The sequence below is a fragment of the Wyeomyia smithii genome, chromosome 2 (assembly GCF_029784165.1).
Source record: "Wyeomyia smithii strain HCP4-BCI-WySm-NY-G18 chromosome 2, ASM2978416v1, whole genome shotgun sequence".
Classification (NCBI taxonomy): domain Eukaryota; kingdom Metazoa; phylum Arthropoda; class Insecta; order Diptera; family Culicidae; genus Wyeomyia; species Wyeomyia smithii.
Genome location: NC_073695.1, coordinates 90974321 through 90997789, shown reverse-complemented (window position 1 = coordinate 90997789; position 23469 = coordinate 90974321). Strand labels below are relative to the sequence as shown.

General features: G+C 37.9%; 1 protein-coding gene across 6 annotated transcripts; it reads left to right on the top strand.

Annotated features, from left to right (window-relative positions):
• Nucleotides 1–4453: 4453 nt before the first annotated feature.
• LOC129724537 (LITAF domain-containing protein) lies at nucleotides 4454–13705 on the top strand. Of its 6 annotated transcripts, none has more exons than XM_055679517.1 (4): nucleotides 4454–4623; nucleotides 4838–4892; nucleotides 12259–12534; nucleotides 12599–13705. In XM_055679517.1, exons 3-4 carry the CDS (start codon nucleotides 12260–12262, stop codon nucleotides 12702–12704), a joined length of 381 nt encoding a protein of 126 aa, XP_055535492.1. In that variant the 5' UTR covers nucleotides 4454–4623; nucleotides 4838–4892; nucleotide 12259; the 3' UTR covers nucleotides 12705–13705. The 6 variants fall into 6 exon arrangements, with proteins under 6 accessions (XP_055535492.1, XP_055535491.1, XP_055535490.1 ...); XM_055679516.1 differs by having other exon boundaries at nucleotides 4454–4778; XM_055679515.1 differs by having other exon boundaries at nucleotides 4454–4785.
• The last annotated feature ends 9764 nt before the right edge of the window (nucleotides 13706–23469 follow it).

The window sequence follows — 23469 nt, the reverse complement described above, 5'->3', positions numbered from 1 at the left end:
CGGATCCACGATTTGCGTGCCCACTGACAGATGCTATGTTATGAGTATGAAAAGTGGCGGTGATATGCTATCTCGTTTGCACACACGCTGAGATGTTAGCCCTTGAAACATGGCGGGATGCCAGCTAGCTGCTATGTGTATGTGTATATAGAGTCGCGTAAAGAGAAAATCTATCGTTTCGGCAACACAGTTCTTGTGCCATTTGTTGCCAAGAACTATAGACCTTTTTACGTACGAATGTATTAGTGCACCTAGTTGAGGAAAGTATTTACAAATCGCCTTTTTGTTTGCTATGCTATGTTTTTGGCAGCTGGACAAATATTCAGTTGAATACTAATTATAAGTTCTAAACTCGTTTCTGAATGAATTTTTCATTCGTGATCATGAATCGGGGGAAGCTGCTGAACATTATCGACCAAAAATGGTAAAAAGTGATAAAAAGTCGGAGCAACGAGATGCGATGATTTACAGTTTGGAGGAAACAAAAGCAACTTTACATGAGTTTACACGTTCATTAGTGTGCGTAGGTGAAAAGTCACTTATCTCTATACAGTTCTGTTTTCCACCTTGCATAGCGAATATCATATTTTGAAATTTTACACAAGGTATACAGTTTTGAAAGATTACACCGGTGTAACTTTGTTAAATTTAACTGAACCAGTGTACAGGTTTAATGTTGGATTTAAAGTATGTAAAATGTATTAAAAACTTCGGAAAAACACATATTCTTTATCACGCTTAATTACAACACTTTTCATCCACTCCTAACATGATCACCTTGTTTATTTACATAATGTAAATTGTAAATGTAAATTACATTGCTCGATTGGTACCCTCGTTTGACACTGATTTGGTTCCTTTGGTTTCATCTTTGCCAGACTCTATATTATAAACATAGACTCTGAGTATCTCTGTGAAAAAATTTCACGTCGAAGTGAAGTGCTTTGCTGTTGGATTCGTACTACATGCTTAACATTTCAAAGTTAAAAGAAAATCCTTCGAAACATGTTAATGCAAAGAACGATGAAATCAACAGCAAATCACTTGATTTTCTGTTGTTATGTTCAACTTTTTGATATGCTTATGTTTGACATACGCAGTGTCGGTCATTTGGATATTTTCAGATAATCACAATAAATTCAAAAGGTTTCTGTTTATTTTAAATTTTTCAATTTTACTTTATATTATTGATTACAAAATGATCTCTGTCGCTGTGTCGGCGCATTCGATTTCAGGGTCTGTAAAAGAGATGTTTTATTATTGTTTTAATATGAAATATTCCATGAAACTTACTTTCGAACAAATATTTAATCTTTGAGAAAAATGTGCTGCTTGCGCCTTTCGCTACCGTCACTATTTTTGTTTCGTTCTATGTTTTTGATGTTTGTCAATTGGATTTGCAGCTGTAATTCAATTGATTTAAACAGTGGTGCAAATACAAAAGATATTCATCATAATATTATGGTGATTTTTATTGAACAATTTTCAACGCAAGATCATTTCATTGGAAAGTGTTAATCATTGTGAAATCAACACTAAATCACTTCAATTAGCAGTGTGACGTAACGAATCGAGTCAAGTGCAAAAACACTCGAAGTAATCGTGGCATTTATTTACAGTGTAGTAGAGATACTCATAGCGAATTTTTTTATTCAACTGCGTCAGGGCAAATCTGCCGAGCATTAAAAAAACGGCATCGCCATTTACGAAGCAATTAAAAAAGATATGCCAGATAATTGTTTACGAACTAAGCACGTGCGTTGGTGGGTTGAAGTTGACAAATTTCACAGTGCGATTCGGGCAGCACGCCAGGTCAAAACTGGGTCAAAATCGAGCGAATAAAGAAGGGTTTTGATAGCAGTTAGTGCGCTTCCAGGTCAAAACGAGGTGAGCTGGTGGAATAAAGAAATTCGCTATCAGTGAGTGAGAGATAAGCGATGGAAAAACCAATTTGGCAACTAGGTTTCACATGTCAGAGGTGCCAGATCTCTTCTCAAAGCGCAATGTTGACTAACTTTTTCATTCGACTCGTATAACTGATTTTGACGGTGGAAGTCTTGGGGAATTCTAAAGTGCATCACAAAAACCGTGAAGGTTATTAATTTTATATTCAGGTTCAGTTTTATATACTCACACCATAATTGATCATTATTTTGTTGACCATACAAAAAGTTGAACAGTTGAAAATCACTGTGATAAAGCAATTTCGGACCATTCTCAATTTATGTTTAGCTATAAAACATAAAAACGTGTGAAAATGAATATATCCTTTATTGTACCTGATTGCAATACCTTTCAATGTGTTACCTTTCTTGTTCGTTTGGCTCACATTTTGACATGTTCGTTTGGCTCACGATATTGTCTTCGCGTATCTCTCCCTCTGAGTATTGCTACTTTCCAGAGACAGTCGTCCAAACGTTAATTTTAGGGCTTTAATATCTTCCTCTGAGTATAGACCATTTTATTAACTGATAGGTCTCACGGGTCCTGCTGATATTGCTACTGCTTTTACGTGCGTTATGTCAGCGGTTCCGAGCTTTCTGTCAAAATTTCATTCATGAATTGAGTTCAGAAACGTCTCGTAAAATGGTCTATTGCTGTGTGGTAGCACTCCCCTGGTTGTTTTCCTTTTCATCATACACTGAAAGAAATCGACACGACATCATTAGAGATACTCAGAGGGAGAGATAAGCAATGAAAAAAACCGCCAATTTGGCAACTAGGTTTCACATGTCAGAGATGCCAGATCTTTTCTTGAAGCGCAGCTTGACTTTTTCATTCAAGGTGGAAGTCCTGGGAAATAATAAAATGCATCACAAAAACCGTGATGGCGTTAAATTTTATGTTTATGTTTAATTTTATATAATTTCACCATAATAGATCATTATTCTGTTGACCATACAAAAGGTTTGTTAACCACCAGTCACTGTGACAAAGCAATTTTGGAGCATTCTCCATTCATTGTTTAGCAATAGAACATGAAACACCTGTAGGCTGACCAGATTTTCTCGGGATAAAAACGGGACAAATGGGTTAAAAAAACGGGACACATGATAAGATTGATTTTTGGAAATTTTTATAACCAAAGCGTTCAAACGTTGCTTTGATGAAACTACCCGATCCTGTACGATACTTAGCGTTTTATGAAATTTAGCGTAAAAGAATGGGAGTTTTTGCAATAATGTCCTGAAATTTGTCACATGGATGATCGAGATTTTGACTAACAATTATCATGATCTCAACATTCAATCGCGACTTTCACGTCGTTTATCGTCAGTTCACGAGAGGAGATGTCTTTTCCAGTGATGTGGTGCTGTCAGGAAGGCACAACATGTACTCAGTAGTTTTCAAAAAATCCTGGCTGCTTGAAAACTTATTTTCCATTTAAAAAAATTTCAATTCAAAGATTTATTTAAGAATTTTTCAAGGAGTATCCGAAAACGGTACAGAATGGCAAAAAGACGGGACGGTTAAAAATAGTCGAAAAACGGTACTGTCCCGTTAAAAACGGTACGTCTTGTCAGCCTAAATACGTTTGAAGCTAAATATATCCTTCAATGTTCGTTTGGCTCACAACATTCTCTCCGCATATCTCTCCCTCTGAGTTTTGCTAGTCAAAACAATGAACAAAACTAAATTTGGCAACCTTGTTTGGTAGTCAGTTTTTGACCAGGGCTGCCAACTATACAGATTTTTCTGTATTATACAGATTTTTTGACCACGATACAGAAATGATACAGGATACAGAATTCATACAGAATTTTGATTTTGAATACAGATTTGTACAGAATTTTAGCAATCGTTTTTTTTATTCTTGCTTATTTTCCGTCGATCTGGTTCCGCCACTGGTGGAGGCGACACCACCCAGGACCCTAACTTACGACCCGTTGTTCAACGGACCGGCGCCAACGGCTTTACTTCCTCATGCGATGGAATGCTTGATCCCAGAGATTTTTCGCCTCAGAAAATCTCCCGGTGTCGGCTAGGACTAAACCTAGACCAGTTGGGTTGGTTGTGGGTGAATCACGCCACCCCACAACCATCGACACCTATGTCGGCGTTGGGATTCTAACCCAGGCGTCGAGCGTGGTTGTTCGAGATCTGCTGGGCGTCTGGCATTTACTAAGCGGGAAATTCCTTTTGTTTGATTTCTTCTGGACATTCGGCATTTGGCTAAGCGGGGAAGCTTTGAAACAAAAATACCGGATTCTATTGCCTCTCTAGCAAAAAAAAAACACGGTTATAGACCTGAGTTTTCTTTCAGGAATTTTACCCAACTTTTTTACGGTTCCAGCCGAAGTTTAAGGTTGGATGCCAAGCCCAGTTACCCCAAACCAGAGCACTTGTAGGCACACGAACAAAATACAGAAAAATACAGATTTTTTTACGGGTGCATACAGATTTTTCAAAATAAAATCTGGCAGCTCTGTTTTTGACAGTTTCTTCCGGAAAACCAAAAGAAGTAGATGCAAAATTTGCTTCTTTCGCTTTATAACGATTTCATAGTGTACTGTTGTTATACGCTCTAGACGAAAAGAGGAATTAGTGAAATAAAGTGAAGCTATAAATATAAGTAGATGAAATCATAAGGTGAAACGCACACAGCCAATGAGCTGAAAAAAAGTAAAATCGGTTGTTGGTTCTAGACTTCTAGCCTTAAGCGTCGAACGATTTTGTAGAGCATTGCGTTAGTTAATTGCTCCGTAAATTTATATCTCGTATTTTATACAGTGAGAAAGTTTCACAAAAATAGCGAAATACCTTGAATTTGAAGAATTGTGTGAAGTAAAATAGATAAACGGCAACATACAACATCCAAAGTGCTTTTTTATTGCAGAACTCCAACTACGACGATAGTGCTTGACTGTTTACGAGGAAAATACAGTTTCCAAGTAGGTATTGAAGAATAATTAAGCCATATGAAATAGCCTAACTGATAATATTGTGCTGCTGGTATGACGAAATTTCGTTCAAGATAAGTAGAACACATGAAAAAACTGGAGGAAACGTAGGCGCATTTTATTCGCTACAAAGCGTTTCGAAACGAGAATTACGTCAACTAGCTGCTGATATGTGCATATTTTGCTTCGTTCTACGTTGCAATACCTTCGATAGCTTCCTGCTCAGTAGAAGAACATTACCATTAAGAACGAAATGATTATGAAGAAAAAAAAATAGGAAAGTGTTTAGGTGTGTCAATGTGCAAAAATGAAAACCATCTGCCTCTGTCTGTCTGTGCAGGTAATGTTTCTGTCGTGATTTATACATCAATGGGAGATTTCAAACCAAGCCGCAACAGATTGTTCATTCTTGTTTTTGTCTAATTGCGCTGATCGTCTATCACTAGTTATCATGGTCAGGATGATTGGGAAATGTTTGCTAATGGTTGAAGTTGTACCTGGTAACAAGATTTCAAGTCAGAGTTGGTTTTGGTTTGAAGTTATAATATTTACGATTCAGCGCACATTTAGCTTAGTAAACTATTAAGGCTAGTCTTTTATTACGTATCATTTTAAGCACAATGGTGAACAGAGCGCCATGGCTTTGTGGGGAATAGCCGTTTCACAAGGTATTATCAATCAATTCGAATTACGAAGCAAAAAAGTACTGTATTTCACACTAGTTTTCCGAAATTTCATTATATCTCGATCTAAGCGCGTGATGTTTATATGAGATTTAATTTTTTGTATTGCAATGATGACATAAAGTGAGTACATCATGATTTTCTTTGTACAGACTACGTTTGTCATACATATATTATCGAACTTTCATACATTATTTACTAATCTGTCAAACAATGCTTACGCTTAACTTTTATCACTTAATATGCCGAAATTTGATGAACAGAAATCTCAGTAAACACCTCGGTTAAATTTATGTTTGCAAAAAATTTTGGCTGACTAATATTTGACAAACTTGACTTCCAGAAAATCTCGGTTCAATTTAAACTGTTCTCCTCTAGGCAAAAATAGGTGAGCGTCAGTAAAACAGATTAATGACCCTTTAGTAATACTTTCATGAAGCTGAATAGGTCAGTATGATCAGGAATTGCTTGTTGTTAATCTGTCGACATTCAGTATTTTTTTACTAATACATATTTTAACATTTAAGAAATTCGTTTATTCAGAGAAAAGTTAGTACACTAAAGTCGTTTTTTACGCGGGGGATACGTGACGCGTAAAAAAAACCGCGTGAATGCCGGAATCCGCGTAATAAAAGCCGCGTAAAAAGCTGTAGTTTTCATTTTTGCTCAGAACAGCGGTTCTCAACTTGGGGTACGCAAACCCCTGGGGGTACTCGAAAGCCTTAGGCTATAGACATACTGAGGCGTCGAATGAAGCGAAGCAAGGAGCGTCGCAAGAAGCGTCGCAAAAGCGTCCGAGCTACTTCTTCGATCGTCTATATGAAACGCTCAAACCGGTCATACTCGAGCGGCAACGACGCGTCGGTAGAGGCTGCGGAACAGAACGAGTAGTGTTTTGACGCACGTATACTTACGCGGTAATACCTTGTTCAGACTAATCCTTTCATTGCAAGGTGCTTTATATTTGCATTGTTTTGGTTTGGTAATTGAAAAAAAGCAAATAGAAAACATTTTCGTTTACAAAATGTTAAAATGTTTAAAAAATGTTAGTGCAGTAATACCATGTTCATACTAAACCTGATATCGCCAAGTGCTTTATATTCGCCTTATTTTGGTCTTAAATAAAGAAAATATCGGGAAAATTTTCCAGGTCGTCAGGAAAATAACACTGGTATTTTTGATTGATATTGCATGCCTAACATACTGAACTTCTTTAGTCGCGAAACGCCAGCCGCTGAGTAACTAGCTGTGCTCACAGGGGTTATTCAAAGCCTAACAGATATCATAAACTAGTTGAACGTTACTCGGGGACAGCGGGTTTAAAATTTAAAATAATTTCTTATATTTTTTACTACGTGTGTAGCGCAACTGACTTCAGAAATATTAATTTACTTCATGAAAAAATCTTTTTGTTTACTAAAAACGTGATTTACCGTGCTTGAAGAAGCAAACAAATCTTCATTGGACGAATTCATATTTCCTTTGAACGAAATCGCTGCTGGAATCTAGGAATATGACAACACAACGCATTTGCGACGCTCGCTCCAGTATGTCATAGCAAGCTTCACCCAACGCTTCTGTTTATTCCGCTTCTAATACGCTCAACGCTTCGCTTCATTTGACGCCTCAGTATGTCGTTAGCCTTAAGGGGGTTGGCGATAGAAAAATCAGTAATGGCGGACAAAGCAATTTTTCTTTATAATACTTCATTAGTTGTTCAATCTTGCTCTTAAAGCATGACTGTAACAATTAAACAAACCATATTTCAGTTTGAAACCTTAACTAGATTACCACACGATTTATCACTACTCTCTCCCACTCTACGAGAACATTCCAAGCCAGGGAATACAATCGATATGAAAAATATCGTCAAGGGGTACGCGGGCAAAAAAGGTTGAGAACCGCTGGCTTAGAACAATGAGTTCAAATAGGTATAAAACCCCTGTATTAGCAGAACATGAAGGTAGTTGTGATCGTGCATAAAGGTTCTACTACAGAGGGCAGCTAAGCAATATTGATCAAAAATTCCGCGCCGTATGGTGACCTAATTGCTACAACAAAACTACAAAAAAGCAATCGAAGAAATCTCGTTCTGAAAATAAAGAAGAAAAAGGATCATACTGTCTGTTTTTTAAGAGTTGTGTCCATTGTGCTGCTCTACTTTGGGTTTTCTGCGGTTTTTACATCTTTAGTTACGTACGATTTAGAAATGAACTTTTTCGGCTTCCTGTCCTCCAGTTTGCCGAGTGAATTCGGCATTTTATTTCGCCGGGCTCGGGAATCAGCTTCAAGTGTGTATATATAACTCTAGGCTATTCAGCAATGTCTATTTAATATGTGTGTTTGCGAATGTATATATATGGGTTAATGTGTCTGTATGAATGTATGTATGTGCATATGTTGGAGAACGATGTTCTCATAAAGTTTTATTTTTTTTTTCAAATTAATGTAATGCAACTATTAAATTATTTATACACCGCGAACGTTGAATGCGTTCTCCAAAGACAAAACTATATACAAAACGAAAACAACCATTAGTATCGATTTTATCGGTATATTTCGTTCCGTACACAGCAGCTTTTCACCTGCTCAATGTCAAACGGAATTGTACATGTTGTGGGTCGACCTTTAATCACAAATTACCGGTTCCTACGCATTGTGAACTGTTTACCACGTTGCCAGCGGACATCCCTCTCGTAGTGACGTTGACTGGGGTGATTCATTAGTTAGACACGGTTTCGTGACAAACGTAATTTGATGTTGTAACATGCAAAACCTTCATATCTTCTGCCTGCCTCGGTTTCGACTCGCATCCGAACTTGAATAGAGCACGTGGCGGTCTAAATATAACTGACGAGAAACACCCAAAATACAAAAAACTAACCTAGGACATCACACATCTGTAGTTTCGCCCGCGCATTGAGCTGCTCCATGCGTACAGACTTAAAAAGAGGAGATCTTTTTTTGTGCACCAGCATTCAAGTGCTTTCTAAAATCTTGACCGGTGTTTTAAGATGCGCCCCAACATCCAACCCGTAATGCGAAGTGTTGATTTATCATAAGCTGGATAGAAGAAACAAACATTCAATTGGAAGCACAACATTCATCTGCGCTGATGAGAGGAAAATTCACATATGATTTTGTGTTATTGCGTAGAAATCTGCCCATTCGAGGTTGCGCGAATGATCACTTCCATGCGATGCTCAATGTGTTTTGATTGCAGTTCGCCGCCATTTGATAATTAGAGGATGGTTGGTTTTTGTGTGCTGCGCTCATTTGCGAATCTTGCTGACTGGGAAGCGATCTAATAATGATAAGAAATTATTTCATCTTAATCTGGTCAATTCCGGTTAATTTGCGTGTATTTTGTTATTCGTGTTTTTTCTACTAAAACCATGACTCATTGCTTCCCTCAAGCTAGGTACCAAGAACCGATTCAGGAAACTTTAACCGCTGCAGCCACAAGGGGCCTTCCACATACCACGTGGACAGTTTTTCAACGAATTTGATTTTTGGAAGATTTCATATTTTCAAAAGATGTGTAAAAACTTGGTACTGTCATTTAACCGTAAGTGGTAATGCTGCTCGCGTCAACGTGAAACCAAGCACTGATATCGATAAAATAACGATACGGTAATATTTATGCAGTGCAACTGGGGTACCACAAGACAGATGTCGTTAGTGTATTAACGTATTTTGATTCAAATTTCAAACGTCGCCATGACACTTGCCATCGTCAAACAATTTCCAGAATTGGAAAAATGTCATGACTGGCGAGCTTGCATATGGAATCGAAATACTTTCCGACCTATGCAAGCTCTGTTCCAATCTCTAATCTTACCTTAATATCTGAAAATGCTTCTTAACACGTATATAATTGGCGCCGTTAAACATTAAATTGTATATGTGCCGTGTCAAATAAATATGTGAAGAAAAAAAAGCTCCTTAACACCTTTTTAAAAGACAAGCTCAATTTTTTGGCCAATTTGAACTAAAATCTGCAGAAACTATGGAAAATCTGCAAATAAATGCGAATTAATATAAATCGAATTCCAAACATCACCGTTTTGCAGACAAATCTGCACATTTGATATCCCTGCCAGGTTGGAGCCTGTGCTGCCAGATTTGTTTTTGTTAACAAGATACGCACAATGTGAAGACTGCATATATTTTTTTCGAAATTAAAAGTATAACACAGCGTGAGCCCAGAAGAGAGGTGACAGAAAACACAATATAAATCCTGAATAAGTATTAGCACAGATAACAGAGACATCCAAGCTAATTTTGCTTCATGTGTAAAAAAATGCAACGGTTGCTTAGCATGTCGCAACGCGATACGCAGTATGCTGGCGCAAAGAACACTTAGTATTCATTGATTTGATAAAATCGATAGTTTTGCAGCTCTTATAGATATTATCGCAATAAGTTGTTAAGATGATAAGATGATAAGACTTTTTTAATGTAGAAATTGTGAGCAGTCGTAATTAGTTAATAATCTACGATGTTATTCAATCACAGTTTATATTTGCGATAAACTTGTTTGTTTTAGTGTTGATATTGAAAAAAAACACAACCAAACCTCACAAAAACAGTGTTGTATCGTTGCAAAAACAGCGACTCTACTATTTGTGAGAATTTTCATGCGTCTGGAAGCTTTGACTTTAAACCAGCGCTGCCATCACCGAGTGGTTAAAGTCGCAAGTTACAGAAAGATGTCGTTAGCATTCCAAACGAGTAAGAATTTGAAATCTTACACGCGATTTCTTGAGTTTTTTGTTCTAGCTTGGATATCTGTTATCTGTGGTATTAGTAACGAAAAAGGTAAACAGAAGCGTGTTGGGGTTGTGACGTAGATCTCGGTCAACGAGCAAATGCCATTTTAAACGGTATTCCGCATTGTTTAACGACGCAGCTAGGTATTTTCAGCCGTACACTGTCATAACTTGTGAGAAATTCTTGAGAAAAAATGTACCGAACATTGATTTTCGGACATTGTTTTTTGACTTCTACGTCATCACTGTTAAAAAGAGAAGCCCTTCAAACCCGAGACTCAAACCATCTCCGTACCTTTCTATATTCCATTGGCTGCGAACCGCCCAAGGGGATGGCAGCCCTATCTAAACTCTACACGTTTGACAGTAGGCAACATATCGGAGCTTTATTTGAAAATTAAGCCCCAAGGCAGGCGCCCAGCAAAAGTTCCATATACCTTTCACTTTAGTCGGGAAGACTCTTCACTTATTCAACATAGAAAGAGATAGCATGTTGCCATCCCCCTGGAACCGCCAGATCAGTGAAATGTACAGGGTGGTAAGCTTGACTACAGTCTTTATATTTACAGTCTGGCGGAGTGGATTCGGGAACCAATTTAAACTGGTATAACGGGAACCAGTCGTATAGAATATACATTGGGCGACATCCATGATTACTTAACGTTCATAATAGGGGGGAGGGGGATATCCTTGAGCTTTACGTTGTGTTACATAGGGGAGGGTCGGAGGTCAGATCAGCGTTATGTAACAAAAAAAAATGAGTATTTTTATTAGGCAAATTCTTCTACTGCGTTAGGGGCCGTTCAATAATTACGTAAGCAAATTTTTCCACTTTTTAAGGTGAAACCTCATTGAATCCAAAAATGGCTGACTTCGAGTCACAACTTCGAATTTTCAAAAGCACAAGACTCGGAAATACTCATTGCGTTCCCTATGAAAATTCTATTTTCTGTTTGCTTCACCACAGCAAACATAAAATAGCATTTTCACAGGGAATGCATTAGGGGCCATCCACATACCACGCGGACAGGCTTGGGGGGGGGGTGTGGTTGGCTAATGTCCACGGTCCATACATTTTTTTTTAGAATTCATATAGGCAGTTGTCCACGCAGGGGGAGGAGGGGGTAAAATCGTTAAAAATCTGTCCACGTGGTATGTGGATGGCCCCTTAACTATTTCCAAGTCTTGTGCTTTCGAAAATTCGAAGTGGTGACTCGAAGTCGGCCATTTTTTGATTCAATGAGATTTCACCTTAAACCCCCTTCCCTCCCTTGTAAGACATCATAAGATTTTTTGATACCCCCCTTCCGCCTAATAAGATCTTACTGCCAGCATATATAGATTTTTATTTCAGTTTTATCATTATGAAGCAAGTGCAGTATTTCGTTTCCTCTTCTGTCCTCTATTCGAGTAATTCCGTAATTTTCTTTTCATGAATTTTACCACACTTTTATGAACATGATTATTTGAACAGCAACACTAACAATGTTTTTCTTACGTAAGATAATCAATTCACCCCCTCCCTCCCTTGTAAGATAGCGTAAGAAAATTTGGCACCCCCCCCCTCCGCCCATATTTGCTTACGTAATTATTGGAAAGCCCCTTACGTAATTTTTAGGAGGGAGTAGGTGTTGGCGTTACGTTTCGTTACAAAGGGAGGAGGTCCCAGAATTGAGTTATTTGCGTTAAGTAATTTATGGATGTCGCCTTGAGTGGTTCCCATTATAACCTTTTTTGGCTAAAATAAGCCCTAAGTTTGATATTTAGCACATTGGAAATATACTTCACGTTTTGTTCTTGTACACGCGAACTCATATCATATTTTGACGATAATTTAGGAACTAAACTAGATTTTTAACAACAGCTTCGGTATAAATACGTTTCGATCATTTATTTTTTCAGGATGAGTAAAGAAGCCCCACCGGCGTACGGCTTCGTGCCTCCGCCTTCGGCGCCACCCAGTTACGCACAAGCAGTGGGCGGAGTTCCACCGGCCAGTCCTTACACGGCTAATATTCCACAGCCGACTGGGCCCTCTATTATCACAACGGTCGTCCCGGTAGGACCACAAACGACACACATGATCTGCCCAAGCTGCCATGCCGAGATTAACACACAAACGACGACCTCTCCGGGTTTAATTGCCTATGTTTCTGGATTTTTGATTGCGCTTTTTGGGTGAGATTACACCTACGGTCACGATTGTCGGTAGCATTTCACTCTTATTTATGTGTTATTTTAGCTGCTGGCTCGGATGTTGTTTAATTCCCTGTTGCATTGACGAATGCATGGATGTTCATCACACTTGTCCACACTGCAAAGCCTATCTGGGACGACATCGACGATAAGTGCTCTCGACTCGATTCTTCTCGATTCCATTGATTGATTGAAATCTCTGCCACGAATCCATCCCTCACTACGGGATACATCACATTATCTGCAGGCGAAATATTGATAAAAAATTAATCCTGGCCATAGAATTTACAAACTATCAAATATTTAGTTGATCGTGCCATGGTCAATTTTTTAAGGGTCTCCCGCCGCGCTGCAATTTAATTGTACACGCCCTGGATGTAATGATGATAAAATGTAATCTTATGTTTGTTCTTGTTTCAAACGTTAAATAATAGAAACATTTTGATGAACTCGTTCTTGTCAAACAAAATTGCTAACAAATTCACGCTAACCGAAACTAGTTTGCATCCAACTCAATTCGAGCTCGCCAATTCCGTGCAATTAGATAGAAAATCTCGTGTGCGTACCACTGTGACTAAAACGCAAGCGCTATTGTAGATTTTTCTGTGGAAGTTCAGAATTTTGAAACATTCTCGGTGCAGAATATATACAGTACAGATTGCAGTTTTTTTCGAAATCATAAAAAAGAATGCGATACAGCGAATAAGAAACTTGGTGCACATATTCTGGTAAAGATTTCGGTACGGTTTTCCCATAAACAGCCTTATTATTCGATACATCGTGTAGGTTTTACGAATGAACGGCGTGTTGTTCTTCGATATGCCAGTAAAAATCAAGCGAAAGATCGATTCGAGCGTAGTATTCTATAATAAGGGTGGCAGATACGGTTACATTGAATGCAAATATAAACAACACTACTTACGACTAAAACAAACTCCCTATAAATTCAGAAATGTATATTTTCAGTAGTTATGACATTGTCGAAATTGTTCATATTATGGTTTTTCATCATTTCTGTTAATCCTTCCTACGCTGGCACAACTTCACTTTTATACCTACTATTAATATTTGTAGTTGTAATATTGTTATAACATTTGCCGCTGGTAATATCGAATAAACCAAAAATAATTTTAATGTAACTGGCAATGTACAAGAGAGATTTTTCTTTCCGAAAGAATTATTCTTGACTTGTACCCTGGGCTTGGTGGTTGAGCTCATATCTCGGGTTCTTATAGCTTCACGGAATCCTAAGGTAGAGCCACAAAACTATTGTATGAGAGTTTTGACAGCCCAAGGGCGCGTGCTCCCGGGTGGCGGATGGGAGCTAAGGGAGATGATGAGAGTCAGATACCTATGTTGTAGTCTTTCCTACTCTGATCTCGGCAATCTCCTATGTGAGAAAGTTTCTTAACAATATCAATTAACCCTTTATAAGGCAGTGGCAACTATATTACCACCAACAAAATTTTTTTTTTCACTGCACTTTGAATATTGTTTTCAAATTTGACTTAACCAAAGACTTCTACATGTGTCTTAGAACACTTCAGTTTTTTTCTAGGACTATCTAAGATCATTTTTATGTCAACAAACCGCGATTTCAGACCGTCTTCAGAAAATTCATTTTTAATTTGGAGAAAATCCAACAAATTGGTAAGTTTTTCACCAGGAACTTTCTATTCAGGATCTACTGTGTTAGACTATGCAGTTTTGTCTTTAAAATACATGGTGTATTGGACGACAAATTTAAATTTTTTTCTCAAAAATTTTTTCTGGATACCTTTGATACTTTGATCTTTTCCATGCAAAATAAATGAAGTCCTACTGTTACATTCTTTTTTATTTTTTATAATTACCAAAAAGCAAGTTTACAATGCAGATGCAATAAAAATGCTTCTATCGTTTTTGGGGTTAACGGGCAGTGACAACTATATTGCCACCAACATCGTGGCGTTAACGGGCAGTGGCAACTATACTGCCACCAATGTTTTTGGGGTTAACGGGCAGTGGCAACTATATTGCCACCAATTTTTTCAATTGATTCAATAGTTAATTTTTTAACAAAGGTACATTTGTGTTGTTCCTTTTGTAAGGAATACGTTTTATTGATGTTTTTGTAGATTCCTTGCGTAGTTTTTACGGCCTTATAAAGGGTTAACACTAAAGAATTTTTCCCACACGTGGACCAGACCACTTAGTGCAAGCTCATTTCTTGTCTATATCCATGAATGCATTACAGTCCCACATGATACTTCGTTACTTATTAGATAAAATGAATTAATGCTTTTACTTTTTTTCTGGCAGTGTGACTCTTATGCATTATCATGGATGGACTGTAGTTAAGCGTGAACTTAAATTCTTCACTTTTTACTGTTAGTTCCATGTGCAAAGTTGTATTGTTGTATGTAGTATTATTTAGTAAACGTGAACGAGGTTCCTTTATAGACTACATCGTTCATATAAACATTCTTTTTCTCTTTCCCTTTTTGTTTTTTTTTTTCAATAACTTTCACGATTTTATTCCGAGTTTCATAATGAAACTTCGAGTTTAGATGTCTAGATATGTGTTGAATTCACCAACACAGCGAAATTTGATCAAGGAACCACAGTTCTTCGTTTTCAAAGCTAAGTATTATTTTATCTTATCATGTTTGTTTTTGTTTATTGATTACCATAAGTTATTATTATTATGTTCTGTTTTTATTTTTATTATTGTTATTACTATAATTGTTACGATTATTATTGGTATTATCATTATTTTTATTATTATCATCATTATTTTTCAGCATAGTAAACTCAACAAACAAATGCACATACATTTACACACACGCACTCACACTTACACACACTTATTAACCTTCAGAGATCCTTGCCTTTCCTTATCCTCCGGCAGGTAATTGACTAGTTATAACTCAGGGGTCTTGCCAAGATGCTACCCTAACAAGACAGTATTTTTGCAACTTGCCCAGGGTTATTCTAGTTAATTACACAGAATTTAATTGACCAGCTGGTTACTGAGGCTGTGATGCCAATCCTCTCATCACTGGTATATCATGAATGGTGCCTCATAACACCAGTGACCCAGCCCTTGATCCCTTTCTATACCTCACAAATACACAAATACAAATACAAAAAGAAAGAATTATTCTTGACTTATTGGGACAGACACACACTAGGAAAATATATATTAAAGATATTCCTTTTTTTCTTCTCGGTGATATTCATTTCTCGCCCCCTCGCCTTGGCTAAGTTTAATAACCTTGAACATAAAAACAATTCAAAATATGTAACGGCCTAATTTTGTAGAAAAGGACTGCAATTCTGTTATACGAATAACTTGCTAGGTTTGAGTATAAGCTGATCTAGATCTGGTTGTAGTACAGACTAACTTTCTCAGTGTAGATCCAATCCATACTGTGAAATCAAGTGACAGCATTTTGTATTACAATCCGGATGCAAGCGGATGTATAAAAACATTAAAACCTATGAGAAGACTGTCCAAATATGATTTTTCACCACCCCTTTTGCATCGCGCCATGTTTCAAGGGCTAACATCCAGGACCCCGACGGCCCGGGGCAAATTTGTTTGTGAGGCCCTCTTTATTGAAGTCTGGGAGGTGACGAGCAAAAAAAAAACAGGTTGCCCCAGGACTAGGGGGGCCCCTTGAATCGGGAGGCCCGGGGCATTTGCCTCCTTTGCCCCCCCCCCCCCCCCTCATATCCAGGCCTGCTACGTCTCAACATATGTGTAAACGAGTTGGCACATCATTGCCTCTTTTCATACTTACTGCTGACAGCGGTCACAATTTGATTTGAGCCCAGGACATGAGTGCATTGTCATTCACTGTTACTCGGTATAGGGATGCCAATGACTCGTTTTTCACCCAATGATATGAATTGGCCCTGACACAAGTAAAAGAGATTTTTAAGGCTGTTCGCACCTTCGCGAGTTCTCATATGCAATTGTCAATTTATGTGTGAAAACAAAAGCAAAAATATTCCCTTCCTTCACTTTCGCAAGTAAAAACCAAACCAATATCAACAGAGTCGTCAGGGCCAATTATCTGTATCATCAAACTTACGAGATTATTTTAAATCTAAAACTATCACGGTTTTTACTCAGTGCGTGGTTCGGTTTGTTGTTGATGGGTACCCTGATGTTTATTAAGTACAGTACCTTTATTTACAGTCTAACGGAGTGGATTCAGGAAGCAATTTAAACTGCTATAACGGGAATCAGTCGTATAGAATCTCCATTGACTGGTTCCCGTTATAACAGTTAGAAATGGTTCCCGAATCCACTCCGCCAGACTAGTAAAATGTACAGTGACTATATTTTTGAGTGGTTATATATCAGCATTATGTAAGTGATGTTCCTCCAGAATATCACGAACTGGGACTGCGTATCATTTGTGGTGGAGTGCAGATGAAAGATGGATCATGTTCGAGGCAGATGAACCACGAGTTGCATTAGCTGCTGGAAGAACCACCCATCGTTCAAACGGCGAAAATCGGGAGATTACGGCGGGCTGGGCATATCGACCAGGGTCGGCGTCACACTATTTTCCCGAGTGGGTAGTAAGGAATAGGAAAGGTTCATGGGTGGCCTTCCAGCAGTTAACCAGAACAATTTCCATGGCGGACGAAAACATGCGTGCAGGCATTTTTTGAGTTCTTTCTTCGTTTTATTTATCAATTTCGCTACAAAATTGTTGGAGTAGATCTTACGCTTACAAAGTTTTGCCCAGAAACTCTCGATGGGGCCAGCTAGGGGACGCATCATCTCCTCCAACGCTTGCTTCGAGTAGTGGGCCGACGGCAGATCCAGCCAGTACACCACTTTTTTGCTCTTATGGTTTTGATGAACGACCCAACTTTCGGCAAGCACTTCCTACTATAAATTTCCCCGTTCACGGCCAGTTCGGAGCGGCTCTGACATCCCCTTCTCGCTGATTATCAGCTACAGCAGCACCTTCTTGAGGAACTTGGTGTGTCAATTGAACTTCACTGTCTCCTCGAAAAAAGTCTCCATCCAAAATTCAAATCCTAAGCGGATCTCTAGTAAGGCTTCACTTACAGTAGTGAAAGTCTCACTTTTTTGACCAATGAAAAACAAATGCACAAGAGTAGTTGAAGTTTTCGGAATTAGAATTTGATTTGATATCAAATAGCTTAATAAATTCCCGCTCAACGATATCCTTAAGAAGGCGGTCGCTCGTACATGTGCACGGCAATTTTGAGTTTCGAACATAGAAATCAGTACATTTTTTTAGTTTTGTCCGATAACTCCGTGTGGGTTAGTTCCTATAGGGATATTTTCCGAGTGGGTGCTACTACCCATACTACCCACATCAACCGCCGGCCCTGTACATCGGCTCCATTTCCTCACACTCCAGTTCTTCCAAGCGACGCTTTTTGTCCCGGAAAAGATGGATCTGGCTGTCTTCGTTTCTGTTTGTATCGACTCACGTTATGACGCAGAGCTCCGAAATCTCACATTCAATGCTTGGAATACACCTGAAATGAAGCTAACTGTACACTCACTCTCACCCTTTTGCAGTGATACTGAAGTGAATCTAGTTACCCTTACCCCAAGTTTAATGTTCTACTGATTCGGCTGGTGTTACTTTTTGTCATGCTTTGCCATTCATTCGTTCAAGAAAGTAATGAATGATATCAAACTTATAGCGCCTATTTAGTTTCCTCAGGCTACAGCAAGCATTGGATGCTCTACTGCCCATAATTCAAAAATTGGCTAATATGCCATTTTTACCAAAATCGAGAAAACAGTTTTTCGTGATGGTACACACCCTAAACAAGGTCCCTACGGAAGCCGATTGTCAAAAAATGCATTTGGGAAGGCAGTAAACGTGAAACAAATTTGGCTAATATCCAAAATAATTGAGAATTTGGATAATATCCAATATCCAATATGAACCTGCGGCATGTTCACGAACCAGTGTATTATTACTAAACTGTGTTTCTTCTAACTTTCGAAAGTGTGCTGTAGCTTGGTGGTTACTGGCGACAGGTGAGCGATCGTAAGGCCCTTGCCTCGAATTTGACTTTTTCACGAAGAATATTTGATGCTACAAGAATTTATTTGTTGTACTGCGAAACCCAATGATCAAAACGTGTGACTGTTTCCTTCTGCCATAAATCTTTACATTTGAAAAAATGATATTTAGCTCTTTGATTAGGAGTAATATTAATAAAGAGAAGATTCAGATTTCATTTTGGATTTGATGAGAAAAAATAGGAAAGTGGATTGTGAGATTACCATGAATAATAATAGTTTCGTTATATTATTATATTGCTGCACGTAACAATTGTCTCGTCGTCCTTTTCATCCTCACTGGTGCTTCCGTGTTGTTTTATTAAATTTAAAACCATTTTCATCACCAACGAGTACGATATAATTAACATCGTATGGATATTAGCCGAATTGCACACCGTTTTGTCAACTGACCTTTCGTTTATAATTGAGAAAAACGGCTACTGTGTTATAAATACGTGGCGGATGGAATTTTTCTACAGATTTCTCTGTTTCAACTCAACGGCAAGGTTCCAGCATATATGAAGGGTGATATACTCAATAAATAAGTTGTCATGAACAGTCAAAATATGTTGTACCGACAAAAAGCTTTTAAATGCATTTTTCTCGATTTGATGCTTATGGCATATTAGCCAATTTTTGAATTATGGGCAGTCTACAGGATGGAGCGTGATTCTTTAAATTAGTGTTACTATAAAACCATTTTACAAGAAACCAATGGCTAATAGTTATTTTAGCACCAGTAATTGGAAAATCACTATCAATCCAGCGAATTGATAGAATTTTGAACAGAGACTTCAGTCAAGCAAGCGCAAAGTAGGTTGATATTTGAACGAACGAGAGCTTCACACCGCTATCGGTACGGTAGAAAGTTTTTGTCAGAGCATGCTGTATGAGGGATAGAAAAGAATGAAATAGCTGGAAATATTGTACTCTGAATGCTCTTATTATTCGCCTTTACACAGTTCTGTTACTTTTTCCAAACTCTGTTATGACGGGTCCTTTACTGCAGCTTCAACACCCGCGCTGCATGTTTCTCATTTGGAATCGTTTGACACTCCTCGTCGAACCAGGCGTTACGTCGGTTCCTCTCGACGAATCCAACAGCACCTCGTGCTGCGTTGTTAATGGATGCTTTCACAGTATTCCAGCGGTCCTCTAGAGGGGCTTCGGTAAGCTCTCTGTCATCCGTTAACACTGCCTTAAGGCTTTGCGCGTACTCAGTAGCGACTTCGGGGAGTTTAAGTTGCTCCAGATCATACCGTGGCGAGCGACGGTAGCGGACATAAGTTGCACATCACCCAGGAAACGTTGCAAAACCACTGTAAATCATCTCAAGGCAATTTCTGGTTACCGTACGAGGAGCCAGGTTCAAAGTTGCCAACTGGATTGCAGGCCACTCTACGGACTGGAAATGAGATGCAGTGCCTCCACGCGAATGATCACTGTACTTCAGTGCGTCTTGAACTGTCCTACAGATCAGACGTTTTTTCGGTTGCTTGTGGACTGGTCTTTGACTGCCTATAGCTTCAAAGTTTGTGTTTTGTCAGTGTGTCTTTTAAAGACTACCTGAAAGTTAATTCCCATCAGTCTTTCTCAAGACTACCTACTTTTGAATTTAACATTTGTTTTAACTTTTTTCGTATCACCTGAAATGACTGGACGGAAAAAGAAACCTCGCATCGCTGCGGGGAGGAAAAGAGAGGCATCTCTTTCTGACACATCGAGTGTCTGTAGTGACAATCCTTTTGATATTTTGCCTGAGCAAGAAGCTGGTGAAATGGAAGTTATTAATAATGAAACTATACAAAATATAAAATCTTTAAAAAAGGAGAAAGTTCCACCTATTGTGGTAACTATTTCTTCTGAATTTAATATATTCAAAAAGGAACTTTCAACGTTTGTTTCTGACGTTAAAGTTACCTATCAGATTGGCCGTAGAGGCGAATGCCGCTTATTAGCCGACTCAGTAAAGGGTCGTGATCGTCTTGTTCAGTATTTAACTGACAAGATGTACCAATATTTTACATACGACACCAAGAACGCCAAGCCGTTCAAGGTTGTCTTGAAAGGTCTCACCAACGATCAAACCGTTGATGAGATCAAACTTACTTTAACAGAATGACTTGGCATAGCCCCTACCCAAGTAATTCTAATGAAACAAGAATCACGAGGCGAAAACAGTCAGAGAACTGGAATTTCCCTTGTTAATTATTTAATTCATTTTAACCGCAACGAGGTTAACAACTTAAAATTTTTTGAAAAGGCACGTGCTTGTATAATGTGCGTGTAAAGTGGGAAATTTATAGGAAGTATGGCGGGGGTGAAAAGCATATCACCCAATGCCGTACTTGCCAACGTTATGGCCGTGGTTCCAAATTCTGTAACATGGACCAAAAATGTCTTAATTGTGGAGACTCTTCTCACAAAAAGGACACATGTCCTGTGAAAGAGAGTAAAAATTTTCGCTGTGCGAATTGTAACGGCAACCATATGTCAAATTTTTATCAATGCCCAGTCCGTTTAGCAATTGTTAAGGCAAGGCAAGGTAAACAAAATTCAAAACAAAATTCTCCAAGCGTACCAGTGACGCATAGTTTACCTACTCCTTTGCATACCCGTTAAACATATGCACAGGTTACAGGTAGTTCGAACATTCTACCGCCTAATGTTGGTAGTTCGAAAATGACCGGTAATATGGATAAGTAAAACACGCTAGAAAATAATTGTACACCTATTACCCCAGCTAATATTGCTACCGAAAATATTTTTTCTAATGTCAACTGCCTGGGGCCTATTACGGCAGGTAAACTTTCTTTTTTGCAACAGGCAATGTTCGATCTTATGAACGCCATGTTGCAGGCAAAATCAATGTTTGAAGCCATTCAAATAGGCACGAATTTTACTATTAAAATTGTTTCTAATTTAAAATTTAGCAATGATTTTAAATAAAACAATTAAAATATTAAATTGGAATGCTCGCTCATTGAAGGCCAATGAGAATGAGCTTTTTAATTTTTTAACAGTAAATAATGTGCATATTGCAATTATTACTGAAACATTTTTGAAACCTAACATAAAATTAAAATATGATCCCAATTACGTGGTTCATAGATATGATAGGATTCAGGGTTCCGGCGGTGGAGTTGCAATTGTTATTCATCGCCGAATCAAACATCGTGCTCTTCCCCATCTTGAGACGAAAGTTATTGAAACTTTGGGAATTGAAGTTCAAACTGAACTTGGGATTTTATTCATTGCCGCAGCATATTTACCATTTCAATGCGCACGCGAGCTCAAAAGTTATTTTAAAGGTGATTTACAAAAACTCACCAGAAATCGTTCGAAATTTTTCATAATCGGCGATTTTAACGCTAAACATCGTTCATGGAATAATTCTCAAAGTAATTCCAATGGCAAAATTTTATTCAATGATTGTTCTTCAGGATACTATTCTATTTTGTCTCCGAATAGTCCTACATGCTTTTCTTCTGTAAGAAACCCTTCAACAATTGATTTGGTGCTAACAGATCAAAGTCAGGTATGTAGTAATTTGATCACACATGCTGACTTCGATTCTGACCATCTTCCAATAACTTTTTCTTTATCACATGAATCAGTTTTAAACCCTATGAGCTCTGTTTTTAATTATAACAATGCTAATTGGGAAAGATACAAAAATTATATTGAGAGAAATTTCAATAATGAGCTTGATTTGCAAAACGAAGTGAATATTGATTTCGCTTTGGAAGCATTAAAATGTGCAATTGTTGATGCCAGGAATTATTCTGTTCCAAAGGCTCGAGTGAAATTTGATTCACCAAAAATTGACGAAAATCTTCAACTTCTAATTCGTTTGAAAAATGTCCGCAGACGTCAATATCAACGTTCTCGTGACCCTGTTTATAAACTATTTATAAAGATTTACAGAAAGAGATTAAACATAGATTTACTCTTCTGAGAAATCAAAATTTTGAGACTAAAGTTGAAAAATTGAAACCATATTCAAAACCTTTTTGGAAGCTGTCGAAGATTCTTAAGAAACCTTCAAAGCCTATTCCAGTTTTAAAAGATGGTGAACGTTTTCTTGTATCCAATGAACAAAAGGCTCAAAGACTTGCTCAGCAGTTTGAGAGTGTTCATAACTCAAATTTGAATTTTGTGAGTCCAATTGAAAATGAAGTCACACGTCAATTTGATTTAATTTCTTCCCAGAATTTTTTACCTGCAGAAATAATTGAAACTAACTTGAATGAGATTAAATCAATTATTAAAAATTTCAAAAATATGAAAGCACCTGGTGACGATGGAATCTTTAATATACTAATCAAACATCTCCCTGAGAGCACAATGGAATTTTTAGTGAAAATTTTCAATTGCTGCTTCAAAATTGCATATTTTCCCAAATTATGGAAAAATGCAAAAATTACTCCCATTTTAAAACCGGATAAGAACCCAGCTGAAGTTTCAAGTTATCGACCAATCAGTTTGCTTTTTTCAATAAGTAAACTGTTTGAGAGAATTATTCTTAACAGAATGATGTCACACATCAACGAAAATTCAATTTTTGCAATGAACAGTTTGGATTTCGCCATGGGCATTCCACAACTCATCAATTGCTCCGAGTTACTAATATGATACGAGCTAACAAATCTGAAGGTTATTCCACTGGAGCTGCTCTTTTAGATATAGAAAAAGCATTCGACAGTGTTTGGCATAAAGGTTTGATTGCGAAATTGCAAACTTTTTATTTTCCAATTTTCCTAATCAAAATTTTAAAAAATTATCTTACTGACCGAACTCTGCAGGTTGTCTATCAGAATTCCAAATCTGATAGATTTCCTGTCAGAGCAGGTGTACCTCAA